At 40.8% G+C, this 15,091-nt stretch overlaps 5 protein-coding genes across 10 annotated transcripts; 2 read left to right on the forward strand and 3 right to left on the reverse strand.

The window, feature by feature from the left end:
- The first annotated feature begins 12 nt into the window (after nt 1–12).
- On the forward strand, nt 13–9,757 carry LOC6568968 (nucleolar and coiled-body phosphoprotein 1). Of its 3 annotated transcripts, XM_001995203.3 has the most exons (7): nt 13–734; nt 2,754–2,880; nt 5,265–5,397; nt 6,435–6,511; nt 6,649–7,030; nt 7,087–7,898; nt 7,967–9,757. In XM_001995203.3, the coding sequence occupies exons 1-7, from the start codon at nt 93–95 to the stop codon at nt 8,749–8,751; spliced, it is 2,958 nt and encodes a 985-aa protein (XP_001995239.1). In that variant the 5' UTR covers nt 13–92; the 3' UTR covers nt 8,752–9,757. The 3 variants fall into 3 exon arrangements, with proteins under 3 accessions (XP_001995239.1, XP_032596933.1, XP_032596934.1); XM_032741042.1 differs by lacking the exons at nt 13–734; nt 2,754–2,880 and adding an exon at nt 4,279–4,586; XM_032741043.1 differs by lacking the exons at nt 13–734; nt 2,754–2,880; nt 5,265–5,397 and adding an exon at nt 6,097–6,114.
- Nucleotides 754–1,934, reverse strand: LOC6568969 (protein Aster-B). 2 transcript variants are annotated; one of them, XM_001995204.3, is made up of 2 exons: nt 1,810–1,830; nt 754–1,736 (listed from the first exon to the last, which is right to left on the reverse strand). In XM_001995204.3, exon 2 carries the CDS (start codon nt 1,694–1,696, stop codon nt 848–850), a length of 849 nt encoding a protein of 282 aa, XP_001995240.2. In that variant the 5' UTR covers nt 1,697–1,736; nt 1,810–1,830; the 3' UTR covers nt 754–847. The 2 variants fall into 2 exon arrangements, with proteins under 2 accessions (XP_001995240.2, XP_032596935.1); XM_032741044.2 differs by having other exon boundaries at nt 755–1,748; nt 1,810–1,934.
- Nucleotides 9,758–9,954: 197 nt separating the features above from the next.
- Nucleotides 9,955–10,663, forward strand: LOC6568818 (NADH dehydrogenase [ubiquinone] 1 beta subcomplex subunit 3). Of its 3 annotated transcripts, none has more exons than XM_043216332.1 (3): nt 9,955–9,975; nt 10,191–10,340; nt 10,414–10,663. In XM_043216332.1, the coding sequence occupies exons 2-3, from the start codon at nt 10,213–10,215 to the stop codon at nt 10,607–10,609; spliced, it is 324 nt and encodes a 107-aa protein (XP_043072267.1). In that variant the 5' UTR covers nt 9,955–9,975; nt 10,191–10,212; the 3' UTR covers nt 10,610–10,663. The 3 variants fall into 3 exon arrangements, with proteins under 3 accessions (XP_043072267.1, XP_032596936.1, XP_001995238.1); XM_032741045.2 differs by lacking the exon at nt 9,955–9,975 and adding an exon at nt 9,977–9,996; XM_001995202.3 differs by lacking the exon at nt 9,955–9,975 and having other exon boundaries at nt 10,185–10,340.
- On the reverse strand, nt 10,664–11,975 carry LOC6568817 (protein Rae1). The gene is made up of 2 exons (XM_001995201.2): nt 11,448–11,975; nt 10,664–11,390 (listed from the first exon to the last, which is right to left on the reverse strand). Exons 1-2 carry the CDS (start codon nt 11,856–11,858, stop codon nt 10,758–10,760), a joined length of 1,044 nt encoding a protein of 347 aa, XP_001995237.1. The 5' UTR covers nt 11,859–11,975; the 3' UTR covers nt 10,664–10,757.
- Nucleotides 11,976–12,969: 994 nt separating this feature from the next.
- Nucleotides 12,970–14,252, reverse strand: LOC6568816. The gene has a single exon (XM_001995200.2). It carries the CDS (start codon nt 13,917–13,919, stop codon nt 13,329–13,331), a length of 591 nt encoding a protein of 196 aa, XP_001995236.1. The 5' UTR covers nt 13,920–14,252; the 3' UTR covers nt 12,970–13,328.
- Nucleotides 14,253–15,091: the final 839 nt, after the last annotated feature.

The following is a 15,091-nucleotide window of genomic DNA, read 5'->3' on the forward strand; positions in this document are numbered from 1 at the left end:
GCAGCAGCAGCAGCAGCAGCAGCAACAGTTGCAACCACAACAACAACAACAATCAAACAAACAACTTGTTAAACTGTTTCGCGTGGCAGGGAATGGTATATTTCTTGGGGGATTGGGGCATGGGAGATTCTGACTTGTCGTCATATCAGCAGCATGTTCCAAATATACAGCAGCAACAACAACAGCGCATCCATGGACAACAACATCAGCAACAACAACAACAACAGCAGCAGCAACAACAGCAGCAGCAGCAACAACAACAGCTGGTTGCACAAATCTCAACTAGTTTAAGCCTATTGCAATCGCAGCTGCAATTTGCCAGCGGCTCCAGCTTTCTTCAACAGCAGCAGCAGCAACAGCAACAGACACAGCAGCAACATGTTGCCGGCAGCAATACCAACAACAGCAGCAGCAGCTTGGTAACCGCCAATCTACAGCAACTGACTGTCAGCAGCAACACGCCCACCAAGCAGCAGTTGCAGCAGATTGTTGTTGTTGACTCCACCACTCATCATCCCTCCCAGCTATCCCCAGCAACACTCAAGTTGCACCCAACGTGGCTGCGACAATGCTCCGAGTCCAATTCGAACTCGAACTCGAATTCGCAATTGACGTCAGATAGCAAAGCAGCAGCGAAGCAGTCGCAATCATCTCAGTCTCAGCAGCTCAGCATCAAGGATCATCTCCTGGACAATGAGGATAATGAGGTCGCCGTTCATCCACTTTCGAATCAGGTAAGGCAACAATGACAACACTGCTCTACTCTCTCTCTAAAACTGTGAAACTAATATATATATATATATATAATATTGTGTGTGATGAATCTCTGTCCTGTCTCTGTCAATTTCTATCGTCGATTCATCGTCTCCGCCTCCTTCAGCAATTGTTGGTGCAGAGAATAGAAATATTCGGCCATGCCCTCCAATGAATGCTTCAATATGAATGTCTTAACGATTGCCCATGTCGATTTGACAAAATTGATATCGCCAACAACGAGAATATCTGTGGTATTCCCCGGCGAACGCTTCAGGCAATAGTGCATCAGTATGGTAAAGACATCGGCATAGGGTATACCCTGATTGAGGCTCTCCACATCTATCGAATAGATTTCACCTTTGGCACTGCACTGTCGGATCGTTTGACGCTCAACGATCCGGGCACTTTTGGGTCCCACATTCGCTTGGAGGGCAACAATCATGCTGACCTGTCGCTCCTGTTGCCCGGCCACATTGCAATTCCATTTACCAAAACACAGATCTGTCGAACTGCGACCCGCATGGAATTTTCGTAGAAATGTGGAGCCAGCGGGCGAGAATAGCAGCTCGAATAGTGCATCCACATCGAACCGTAGGTTTGTCTTGATGAAAATGCGACCATCGTGTTGGCCATCGCATTGGTGGCTGGTGCCCACCGCGAGATCCCTTATCATTTCCACTTGATTGGTCTGCGGTGCTTGGGTAGCCTTCATGCTCTTCTTTCGCTGCTGACTCACCAAGTGGGTAGTTCCTCTGGTTGTCTTTCGCTTTCCATATGTGATCGCCTGTTGCGTTTGTCTCGTACGCGATCGTCGCGTTGGTATTGTTGATCTCTCCGGATTATTGAAGTCTATGGATTCGGGTCGCATTTCTCCAGTGAAATGCAGCGATATCATAGATGCATAATTCGAATCACTCTCATTTAACTTGCGGGGCTTCATTACAACAAGAATCGTATTTATTATTATGAACGTCACAGGTCTAAAAGTAAACCTAATAAATTTTCTTAAGTTCGTTAAAAAAAAAGAAGAAAAAACAATACTAAGATGATTACGTGTGAGTTCCAATAGCGTATAAAATATTCCACTTATTGCAATACAAAGGAATACATATTCACATAAAGTGTGACAATTTCAATTTCAAGTCATGATGCCCGTCAATTCCAATGTGAGTTCTTTTGCCAGAATTTTGACTTATAAAACCTGGTTGAATTTTGATATGTGATATATTTGTGAGTTCATCAAGTGGTTCTGGTTGCCTTCATTATTATTATCCGATCATATGAATCAGCTCAAGTTTTGTTTACATAAACCTGCCGAAGACAGGTCGTATTTGATAAGCTCATATCCAATTTGAAATGCGCCTCTACTGGCAACTCAAAGCTCCTAAAGATTACAGACTACAATCGACAAGGACAGATTAAAGTGGAATGTATAACAGCAGTCTCGTTATCAAAACGTCGCATGACGTAGGATTGATAAGATAATGGTTGGTTAGTTAGTATGGCCACGCGACCAGCGAGTCTTAAGTTCGATTCGTGTACCCTTATAGAGGCCATTTCTATATTGTTCCCAAGTTTGTGACAAAGAAAAAACTCTTTATAGCAGATGTGGAGAAGATATGCAAATTCAAGCAATTAGTTTTCGACAAGGCGTCAAACTGGATTCGAAATGCAATTAGTTTTTTAGGAGCCAGTTACAGGAACGAGATATACAATAAATACTATACCATAATGGAACTGAATACCGAAAACAAATTTAAACCACTTCATAAACTTTACGGATAACCTTTACCATTTATGTACTGGGACCGGAACTTTAATCAATAAGTTTTCAGAGCAACTTAAACTCGACTCTTTCTCCACTTCGAAACATCTCCCTCTCGTCGACTTAACCCACTTTACGCGACTCCTCTCCTCTCCTCTCTCTATCTCTCTCTCTCACCTATTATCGTCTTAATGAACTTTTACTCATTGCTCTTTGCCTCTCCATGTTGCAGGTTGGAGGACATACGCGCCTGTTGCTGCTCAACCAGTCGACGGTGATCAAGCCACTGAACTTGCGTGAATTGGACTTCTATCAGAACATTCCGCAGGACGTACAGAAGTTTGTGCCCAAGTACAAAGGTAAGATACCGACTATATTCTATTCCAATTAACCAATCAGCCACAACGATTCTCGTTCCTATCGAAGCGCTTCATCTGATATACATATACATTTATATATATATATATCTTTCGTTTCGAATTAACTGCTCGTTCAATTTATCATACATTTAAAAAAAATTGAAAAAATAAAGAATATATTACAAAAAAGAAAAGCAAAAAAAAAGAATGAAAAAACATGATGTGATAAAACCATTTCTTGTCTTGAGTTTTTGAAATCGCTGTTTGCGCTGCTGTATTTTCAACTTTTGTTTTGTACTAACTCGCATTTGTCCAAAATCAACAATTATGCGCTCCACTGTACTCTGTCCGTATATCATTTTTATTTTAAGTATTATATATGCCTATATATATGTGATATATCTATAGTCTGTAAGTCTTGATATTGAATGAAAACAAATAAAAACAGAGCACAAAAAAAAACTAAAAAAAAAAGAAAGCAAAAAAGAAAAGTGGTGCAAAAAACAATGAATATCAATAAAGACTGAAAACTATAACGTAATCTAATAGGTAAACTATAGCTTTAACAATTTGTAAAATACGAAAAGCGAAATAAATATATTATAGACGCCATGCCCAATTATTGTCTGCTCCAAAAGCTTCAAACTACTATATATATATTTTATCACATAAGAACTTTTAGTTAGTAGCGAACTGACAACAATGGGTAAGTCGCAGAAACACACAACAATAAAACAAAAAAAAACAAAAAATAATTAAAACTATAAAGAAATTTTACAAAAATATGCAACTTCTCTCTAGCAAAAGATTTTTACAAGTATGCAATATATATTATATACACATGTACAAATCTTCAAATCGAAAACGTTTTGTTGTAAAATTTTTCGGTCTAGCTGCCAAAAAATTTTACAATTTTTTTTTAAATGACAATTTTAACTTGTTGAACTATAAAAAATGCGCACGCCCTTGGGCACAGGTGAAATTAATAATAAAAAAAAAGAAGAAAATATAAAACCTGAAGCTCTGGGGGCGTGCCACTTCTGCCACTACATATCTACGCTCTATGCTCGTATTATCCAAAGGTTCGAAGTGTGTGCCGACTGACAGACCCGCTCCTGTGTGTGTGTGTGTGATCTGCTGTGAACCGCTGAACCAAACCGAACCGAACCAAACACTGAACCAATTGCGGAGAGCAGCCTCGAAACTTGAAACCACTGAAACTGAAACTGAAATACAGCGTAAAATACTATTACTAAAAGAACAAAAATTACCAAAATCAATATGCAATTTTTTACTCCAATTTTTTGTTTTTGTTTCGCCACACAAGAGAAAAACAAACAACGAAAAATCGTGTATGTTTGTTTTTGTTTTTATTGTTTCTGTTGTTTTTTTTTTTTATTATTCTTGTGTTTTATATATGTGTTTGTTCAGAATGCACATCGGTGCTGCCCCTCTCGTTGTCTCGTTTGTTGTGTCTTGTCGCCGTCGTCCCTAGGCCTTGCCGATCTCTAATCGGATCTCTGATCGATATGGCTGCTCTGCTCTCAGATCTGTCTCTCAGCTCAGCTCAGCACTCTCTCTCTGCTCGCTCTGCTCAGCTCTGCTCATTGTCTGTCTCTGGAACTGAAACGTCTCCGAGACTCTCAAAGTACGAAAGCCGATTAGAAATGCAAGCAAGCCAATAATGACACAATGGCCATTGACGGGTTTGTATGATTAAAACACATACTACTTTATATATATTTTACTATATCTACCAATTACTATATAATATAATAAGCTATTCAGTTCCTTAAATAAGTACAAATATATTAATATATACATAAATTTTGATCGTTTTAAGCTAAGTAAGCGTAGGTTTACCAAAAACCAACAAGAAAAATAATCTTTCGCTACTCTTCTAAAAGTAAACTTGAATTTTTTTTTGCACATGTTTAACTCTTGATTAAGTCTCTCTCTCACTCTTTCTGTCTTTCTTAAATTGCACACAGTTGAGAATTCCGCTTAGGCCTTATAAATCGAATAAATCATAAGTCATATAAGTCATAAGTCACTATATGTATTATCATATGCTGCTTTTGTGTGCGTGTCCATCCGAAATGCATGAAAGTTTCATTGGGGTGATTGCTGCAGTCCATCAGAAACATGAATAGATGTGAATTATATGTGTGTCCTTCAATTTATACTTATTGTTGGGGGGAGAAAATGGGTTTGTCTGTGTGCCAACGAATCAATCAATCATGGATGCTTCCTTATGTCTAATCAGATCCATCAAGAACTTAACCTCAAGATACTTACATACAAATTAAAGTTAATGCTGCAAACGAAGAAGCAACAACAAACAATTTTAGACTTATCGCTCGCCGGTCCCGTTCTATTTCCAGGCGTTATGCAAGCAACATCCATGGGCGGCGTCAAGCTGGACAAACGCTATTCGCCCAGTTTTCGGGACGATGCCGCCGCGGTGCCCGTGCGCAAGATGAGCGCCTCGAAGCGGAAGCGCGATGATGTACTCAGGTATGTAGCAAGCCAATGGCGCCACCATTTCGACATACTAGCTCTTGCACCACCACCACACTCAGAAAAAAAACACCATCTGAATTTTAGAAAATCACCCTGAAATAATTTCTGCAAATGGAAAGAAAAGTCTCTTAAAATTAAATCTACAACCCCAAAAATCTGATGTCTTCTTTTTATATTTCTCAAAAATATATTTATTTAATTATCGAAAGTAGAAACTCATTGCAGAGTTTAGCTCTTTTAACTAACTAACTCAGTGGGAAGTAAAATTATAAAATATATAAAGTGTTTTTTGCTATATGTGACTGATTTATAATAAAATATCATAATTATCTTATGTACACACACACACATAGAAAACCACAGTCTTCAACAGTCACAACATTCGATATTAAAAATGATCATTCTGAAGAATCCTTCTAAAATTCAATGGCATTTTTTTCTGAGTGCACCAACACACCCAATCAACCACCACCACCAACACCTATTTGCCAAACACTGACGCATACACATATACATTTATATATATAGATACATCCAAATATTTGTATATAGTTGTATATGTTGTAAAAAAAAAAGAATACCACACATGACTGATGCTTTTCAGCCAAGCAAATGGAAATGAATTTTATTTTTGTTTTAGATTGTGCAATGCATACAAAAAACAAACACGCACTCGCCCCTCTCAGACATTGTTGTTACGGGTATCTTTGGGTATGCAAATTACAATCATATAGTACTATGTGTATGAGTATTTGTTATTGTTTGTTTATTTTCAAGCTGACGACATCATCATCTCATCCTGTTCCATTGCAAGACTCAGTAAAGTACAATTTTGATTTGTCAATGGAACAGCGCATGATGTGTTTGTTCTCGTTGCTTTTCTGATTATAAACGAAAAACTTGCAGTTTATTTTGTTTTAGGTCAATCCACTCTCATTTTGTGCCATCTAAAATGGGGTTTGAAATACTTCGCTTCTCTCGCTTGATTCCATCATAATTAATCTCAAACATCTCGCCTGGATTATTTGCAGAATGAAGGTGCATAAGAACGGAAATGCGGCCGATGTTATCAAGAGCATTTCGCAACTTGACAACTCCAATAAGCAATGTTAGTATCCCCTGTGTTCCCCTCGGCCTGGACTGAAAAAACCCGCCCCCCTTTCCAAAAATGAATTACAACATTTACAATTGAGTTCGCCTGCAACTATTTTAACTAATCTCTTTTTGGCATCTTTCGTTTCACAGATTTCTTGATGCTCGAGAATATCACGTCACAGTTTCGCAATCCCTGCATTCTCGACCTGAAGATGGGCACCCGTCAGCATGGCGACGATGCTTCCGCCGAGAAGCGCTCCAAACAGATGGCCAAATGCGCTGCCAGCACTTCGGGCTCCCTGGGAGTGCGTCTCTGCGGCATGCAAACGTATCAGGCGGATCTGGAGCAATATGCCAAGCGGGACAAGTACTGGGGCCGCGAACTAAACGAGACGGGCTTCAAGACCGCTCTCCATGACTTCTTCTATAATGGTTTCCGTTTGCGCACCCGCGTCATACGCAAGATCCTCCAGCGTTTGCTGCAACTACGACGCGTCATCGAGAAGCAGTCCAGCTACAGATTTTACTCCTGGTAAGCTTTCCTGGTTATTATATTTTATGAGCACGTTATTAAATATTCGGTTCCAGCTCCTTGCTCATTGTGTATGAGGGCTACGAGGAGAATCCGATGGCCCATCCGCGCTTCATGATATCGGATGATTGGCTGGAGGCACCAAAATCCGCCACAGTGCAGTCGACGACAACAGCCGCCTTTGATTATCATCCGGAGAACAGCATAGACGAGGATGACATCGAGGACGATGAGGCGGGACACGAGGCGGGAGATGAGCTCGAGCCGCATGATACCGACGAAGATTTGCAACTGATGGCAGCCGTTGACAGCGGCAACGCCTCGGCCACAAACAGCAGCAATGGCGCCGATGGCTGCAACTATGATGCGGATGCCTCGAATGACTCCAATTCGCGTTTAAATCTCGCCACACGTCGCCATCTGCATAAGCGTGGCTTTGCGGAGGCTGCGGCACGTGGCGTCAAACAGACCGCATCTAGTTCCACAACCACCACAGATGAGGAGGAAGAAGACGACGAGGAGGAGGATGAGGAGACGGAGGCGGAGCAGTGTCGTGAATCTGTTATGCCGCCGCCGCGTACCTGCGGAGTATTGCCCAACACCACCAAATCATCAGCAGCAGCATCATCATCTGCTGGAATTGGTAGTGGCAAGAACAACAAGAGCGGTGCCAATGGCAGCGCCACACCTGCATTCATTCCAATTTCCGAAGAGACAGTATTTCTGGATCCAGAGCCAACGTTGCCCAGCGTGACAACCTCATCGCCACATTCCGGTGACTCCTGGATGAACTACAGCAGCAACAGCAGCGACGATTTCTCTGGCCTCTCGGAGCAAATCAAAGCGGTGGCCAGCGGTCGTCAGACATGTAAGTCTAAGGCGCATGATCCCTTAATCCTAATCCACTCTCTAATCACACATTTACTCTGTAAACAGGCAACAATAGCTCCGACGATGGCAGCTCCGATTACGAGAGCAGCATCATCGGACCCACAGAGGCCATGTTCAAGCGCTACAAATCACAGCAATCTTTCGATGCGCAAGCTGGTGGATTGGTAATGGAGCCCAGCACGCCATCATCGCATACCGGCAACAACTCGAGTGCCACATTGAAGTCCATTGTGGTGTCGCCAGCCTCATCGAGCGCTTCATCCCTGAAGTCCGTCAAGGGGGCTGTAAAGCGTTTGCGCTGCAAGGACGATGATGAACATTATGCGGCACACGATGATGATCCACGCGAGGCTAAGAAATCCACCATAACATCCACACCTGTATCTGCCGTCTCCTCGCCAGCCAAGTTGCAGCGCAGCAAAGTGTCCGCCGCAGTGCAACGCAGCTGCGAGAATATTTCCAATTCGCTGCTAGCTGGCATCCTATTGGACTCACTGGAGCGACGTGCCAGTGCCGAGGCGGCAGACAATAACAAATGTGTCAACCAAGATGCCAAGACTCCAATTGCTGCAACTGCTCGCAACTCGGCGCTGTTGCATGGCTCCAAGTCGCTGGATATGTCCGCGCCGCCCACAGATGACTCGGCCTGTTTTGTGGATGTGCGTCTCATTGATTTTGCACACACTGCGTTTGTGCCGCGCAACGGCAGCATGTTGCCAACGCCGGCGGCAGCTGCCCCCGTGCACCATGGACCCGATGGCGGTTTTCTCACTGGCCTCGATAGCCTTAATCGCCTGCTCAACGAGATTCTCGCCGAGGAGAGCATCTAAGCAGCGTCTCGGTTCGGTTATTAAGTTAAAAGCAAAAACAAAAACAAAAAAAAGTACAATTTGATTTCGGAATACCTAAATTGTTGTAGCAACATGTGTTAAATTATTAAAACTAATCTTTAGAAATTCGAAATGTGATTCAGCAAAACAGAAAGAAAACAAACAAAAAAACAAATAACACAAAAAAAGCAACAATATTTAAACAGATAAACCAACAAAAAAAAAAGAAAAACAAAATATGATGGATATATAAAGGCAACACTTTTAAAAAGAAACACAGCAAACTAAAACCTTTGTAGAGCTGACAATTTTTCTTAATTGATTTAGAGACATTTCCAAAAACAAAACAAACAAAAATGGAAAAATTGTGAACTTTGCTTCTTCCAAAACGTAGTTACAAGTTACAAAAATTGAATTGAATTGAGATATTGATATATTGTTCAAGCTTCTGCATTTCCAAGCGCTGAAACAAATTCGAACTTTGTGAGAAATGTGTTACGAATATATTAAAAATGAAAAACAAAAACAACTATATACTATATAAATGTATATGTATATGTATTGTATTTTAAAACGATTAACTGGCATGCGAGTCATGCGTTTTTATACCTAGCTATATTATTACAATACATACAAATGCAAATGACAAAGCATCAAAGCGTAAGAAACAGTATTTTGTTATAATTATTTGTTCTTATTTTGCTTTAAATCATCGTTTCCTTTCTAATTGTAGCAATCGCAGTTCAATCTGTGTGTAAAACTGTGAGAAGAGAGCAAGCAAGAAAACGCTATTAACATAAATCCTAACAACATATAATTGTATATTACTATTACTTATTGTATAACTAGAAAATTAAATGGATACAAAAAACAGAAAAACAAAATACAAAAAACAAACAGAAACAGAAATAAACAATGTATATTTTCACTTAAGCACGTTTAAAAATTACAAATGTTCTACTGATTGCAAAATAAATCTAAAGTATCAATAAATATGACAACAAAATACAAATGAGTTGTGTCGTTTCCTAATATTTGAATAACTTTTGTTTTCTCGCACCTAATATTTAAAAAACTAATTAATTTGGTAGCGCTGCCACCCTGTTAACAGTCGTATGTAAACAAACCACCTTGCATTTTGGCATTTTTAGTACATTTTATGCCGATATATTATCGATAGCGCTTAACATTTATGTTCACATTTCTGTTATTGTGGCAAGAAGAGTTTGTATTTCCATTAATTTTGTAATACTTTGTGATTTTCCTGTTGTTTACGAGATATTTTGTAATAATTCAAGCAAATACTATTGTTACTAAGTGATTGTTGTTGTGCTGATGACATGTGACCTAAACAACAGTCAAAAGAGCTGAAAGCAAAAAACCAAAATTCACTTATGTAATTCATTAAAATAAAACAAGCAAAACTTATATCGTTTCAGCGGAAGTGCAATTAAATAAATAATGGGTGGACATCACGGCGAACCCTACACAGTGCCACATCCATCGGTCTACAAGGTGGAGAATGTGCCCCAATTGCTTGAGGTGAAGGAGGCACTCGGTCGCCAGGGCCTCAGTGATCCATGGCTGAGGTAAGCAAGGATGAACTAAACAATCGCTAAAGCTATCGATAAATGTTAATGGTAATCTTGCTGCTGCTGCTAGGAACGAGGCCTGGCGCTATGAGCCGAATGCATTTGGCACACACGCCTCCCGCCTGCGGACGTTCATGTTCCGCGGCCTGGGCATTGGATTCTCTCTGTTTCTGGTCACCATTGGAGCCGAGTATGCGCTCGGCATTGGCAAGGGCCAGGGTGACCATGGTCATGGGCATGGACACGATGACAAGAAGGAGCATTAAGCGTTAAGTGATTTTAGTTGAATAAAAATAAAAATGAAATTGCGCTTCGATAAATTTAGTGATACGATTTATGTATATTGATGCTCTTGATATATTGATATTGTTAATCGCAGAACATGTTGTGGCCAAAGCCAAAGCACGCCTCCGATCAATTGACGCGCGGTTTCAGTTCATCGTAGCAGGAGCGCAGGAAGATCTGTGGCTTTTTGGCGGGATTGAAGTATTCGTGGCCCTTGGACCAATCGTAGCCGACGGCATACGCGAATATCTGACCATTGGCATTGAAGCCGCATTTTGTAATTGATTGATCCATGGCTTCGCTAGATTTGAGCTTGGTGCGTGCATCCTTGTCCCAGAAACTGAAGGTGCCGTCCGAGCCAACGGTGACCAGCGTGCCATGAATGGGATGGAATGCAATATCGTTGACCGCATAAATGTCCTGGAAACCCGAACTGCCCGTCGAACGATGGCACTTGAATGTGAAGTTATCCTTGGGATTCACTGGATTCACATACTGTATGGCCACCCGTCCCTCGATGCTGCCCAGCGCATAACCCGTGGGCGTCTTCTTCTTATCCTTGAAGATGGCAATGGCGCGATGCTGATATTTCAACGGGCTCTCCTGTCGCTTGTACTCGGTGGGACTGTTCTCCAGCGAGTAGATGATTAGGCCACGACCCGCTGTGCCCACCACGGCCATGGGATAGTCCACATCGGCGCAATAGCAACGCTCGGGCAGATTAATGGCCATCATGGGTGTGGGAGTGCGTGTGTCCCAGAACTAAGGAGAATACACAATTGAATACGGAATAAATATTGAAATATTTTATTGGCATACCTTGAGCGTTTTGTCCCAGGAGCCGGTCATGAGGCACGTGTAATTTGGTCCCTTAACCATGTGACAACTTTTGACTGGCCCATCGTGGGCGGCCACTTGCATTACTTGATCGGAGGCGAGATCCCACAGTTTGACCTGTTTGTCACAGGAGGCCATAAAGACTTTGGTGCCATCGTCCGACCAGCATACGTCCAGCACTGGGCCACCCATCGACTTCATCGATTTGGGCACCGTGGCTCCATTTTGTTCAACTTCCCAGCAGCGGACGCTGTTATCCCAGCTGCCGGCAATTAAATAATTCTTGGGTAGTGTGCTCGGACTGAATTCGAGCGCGGAGACGGAGTCGTCGGGCGGCGAGGCCACCTCGAAGTCGTTCATACGATTCGTTGTGGTTTGTGCGGGCCCAAACATGATTTTGTTTTTGAAATGTCGCAAAATGTTTGTATATTCGATCGACGTCGGAGCGTCAAAAGTAATTCAACCACATTACATTTAACATACGTTTAACAGAGCACGCAACGCAAGAAGAGCACGCAACGCAAGAAGAGCACCGCAACGCATTTAAGAGCTTACAGAGAACGCACAATGTGCCGGTAATGTTAACACCAGTAGTTTCTACTCCACACAAAAAAACAACAACAAAAAACTGTAATTCACAGTGACAACAGTTAATGATGTTAAATAAAGCCGGTAAATTGCGTCTGATAACAAAATTTATAACTGAAACTGTTAATTATTAAGTTGCAGCTCTATTTTGTTAAATAACAAAACGATTTTCGTCAATGTGACAGGTAAGTGGCGCTTACATACACACATACAACATGCAAATGCATAAGCGTAGCTTGCACTCACAAACATACATTTGCATACATAATTAACAAGAGCTCGAGTTAACAGTTATTTACATACATATGTACATAGAAATGTACTTGGCTTGAACTACTTGATTTGAAATATCCGCATTGAGTTGTCAAATTTAAACTCGCAGATACAAATCATTTATTCTTATCTTTAGATTGATTTTGAAACAGACGTGTGATTCGTTAATTGTTGTTAGTTCATCTGCCTACTCGAAAATAAAATCCCCGAAAATTTAAATTGATGACGAGCGTCACATTTTTTTTTTTTGTTTTATTTAATTTTTGTCGCTTTCAACCAAAATACAAGGGCGCGATGCGTTAAACCTGAATTGCGATCGTTACGGTTTATTTAATCAGTAGGCAGCAATAACAGTTTACATAGTCTCCGAGGTACTTTTTATTTTGAAAAGTGTTTTTTTTCTGTTTTTTTTTTGCTATTGAAAATATGGGTCATGTCGAAGACTTGTAAATTGTGAGCAATAAGCCTTCTAAGAAAGCTAAAAAGCACATTTCAAGCCGAGGGTCATTTCAAATTGAATACTGGCGGTATGCGGTTATTTACCTGCAACTTAACACAAGGGAATCCCCTTTTAACCTCTCTATAGAGAGAGATTGACAAAGCATTAATTCCAATAGCCGTTTTATTAAATAAGACGATGTTGAATGTTTGTTTAATTTGTTGTATTTTGAATATATTCAATTGCAGACATCATTCATGGAATGATGTGCTCTTGAAACCACAGACAGTACATATTTGGTGTTGTTCATTGTGGATTTGTGACTTGACTATACACATATATATATATATATATATATATGGACATACATAATTTCCTAATAAATATATTACTAATATGATGAGCTAATTATGGGCGTGTTAATACTTTTCAATGCCTGAATGACAATCATATATCAGTCGGAAAGTTTTGCTATATGCTAATGACTATATATATATAACAATAGGAACCATTCGTACTGGATGTAATTCTTACAGGCAAGTTAGACAGACAGAGAGAGCTCCTTAAATGCTTACATTTATCGCATTCTTAATCACAATATTTCCACCGATGCCATTCACAATTGTCAGATTATTGTCAATCTCAACGCCCAAACTTTGACTGCTTTCCTTATGCTTTGGCTCCTTTGGTGAAGATCGTCGCTTGCTGTTGGTTTTGTTGGACTGCAATTCCAGTGATTTGACCACCTTAAGGAGTCCATTGCAGCCAATATAGTCGACATTCTGCTGTTGCGAATCGATGCCCAAATAGATCCTGCCATCGTTGCCCATATACTTGATGGTCCCGCTGTTGTGCTGTATCTTAAGACGCGTTGAGTTGCCAATGATTTGCAGATTGCCCGTGTTGTTGACGATCCTCAACCGATTGCCATTGCCAATGATGCGCAGATCTCTCGCATTGTGCTCAATGCGATACTCCTTGCAGTTACCAACCAGATCCTTGCTGCCAAACTGCACGTTATTCGACTCCTCCTCCGACGAACGTTTAGCATTTGTTGTTTTACTCTTGTTGTGATTCGTTTTGCAGGCCGAACACTCCTCATCGTCATACGATGAATCGCTCGCCGAATCAGCTTCAATGACTCGTACGCCCATTATTATTTAAAATCTTTCCACTGCTCAGAAAAATCACCAATTGCCAAATTTGATGTTCCGTTTTAGTCACCAAATTCGCGTATCTCAGCTCAGAGATTATTAGATTTAACTGCTTTTTGCTACATCTATCTATGCATATCCGAAATTTATCTATTGTTGTTGCTGCCGAAATAGTTAATGGCTGACGTATCGCTCGACTCTCGAATGGGGAACACCCCTGTAGCAGTGCTTTTTTTGTATTTTAGTGGTTTTTGTATTTCTCTTTGTTGATATGCTTTGCGCTGCTTGTTAATTGGCCGCCTGTTTGTTATTCTCTGGCCGCTGGTTGGCAACGCTTTGAACGATATTGCCTCTGGGAGGCGGCTTTTATACCCCGCCAGCAACGTCCGGACGGGGCTTTTTTTTATTTTGCGATTGGGGTGACAATCCTAGTTCTCTTCGCTCACTCTCACTAACCAACAACTCAGAAATCGAAGTGGTTATCTTGTTTGCTTGGTTGCCAGTGCTGCCAGGGAAGACCAATTGATAAGAGGTCGCCAGCCATGAATAATGTCAGCAGCTGTTGTTGGCAACTGCAGATGCATTAAATGTGTTTAATTAAAGACATGAGTATCCATATAATGCTACACACTCATCTAAAGGTATTTTTGTTGGGGGCTTGTTATCTATCAGTCATGGTGAATCTAATGGGTATTTTTCTTTCAACTTTCTTATCGGTGTTAAGCACCCATATTTTGATATTGATTTGTAGATTTCGGTATCGGTAAAATTTACCATTGCGATTTGAATTATCTTATATATATATATATATATATGCAGGCACGACCTTGGTAAATTGTTAACAAACTTTAGTAATATTCAGCATACTTGCGAGAGAGTTTTTGTAATTTATTTCATAAGCAGATCACCTTTCATTAGTTGCCCGGCACTTGCTGTTTTCGCAAATAACTGCCGAGTGTTTCCTTCTCGAATAAACCAGTTTGTTTATAAACAACAATATTTGCACATGAGTACAATTCCCCCTGCATTCCCACATCCGCTTCTCCTGCTCTCTCTCGCTTCACAATCTCAATTCTGCACTCTTCGGAAGCTTTCAATATCAGTTCTCTCTGTTCTCTGGAGCAACCACAGAGATTGATTCTCACTCGTATTATACGTGTTTAAATTGTGCG

The sequence above is a fragment of the Drosophila grimshawi genome, unplaced genomic scaffold (genome assembly GCF_018153295.1).
Source record: "Drosophila grimshawi isolate 15287-2541.00 unplaced genomic scaffold, ASM1815329v1 contig_1367, whole genome shotgun sequence".
Taxonomy (NCBI): Eukaryota; Metazoa; Arthropoda; class Insecta; order Diptera; family Drosophilidae; genus Drosophila; species Drosophila grimshawi.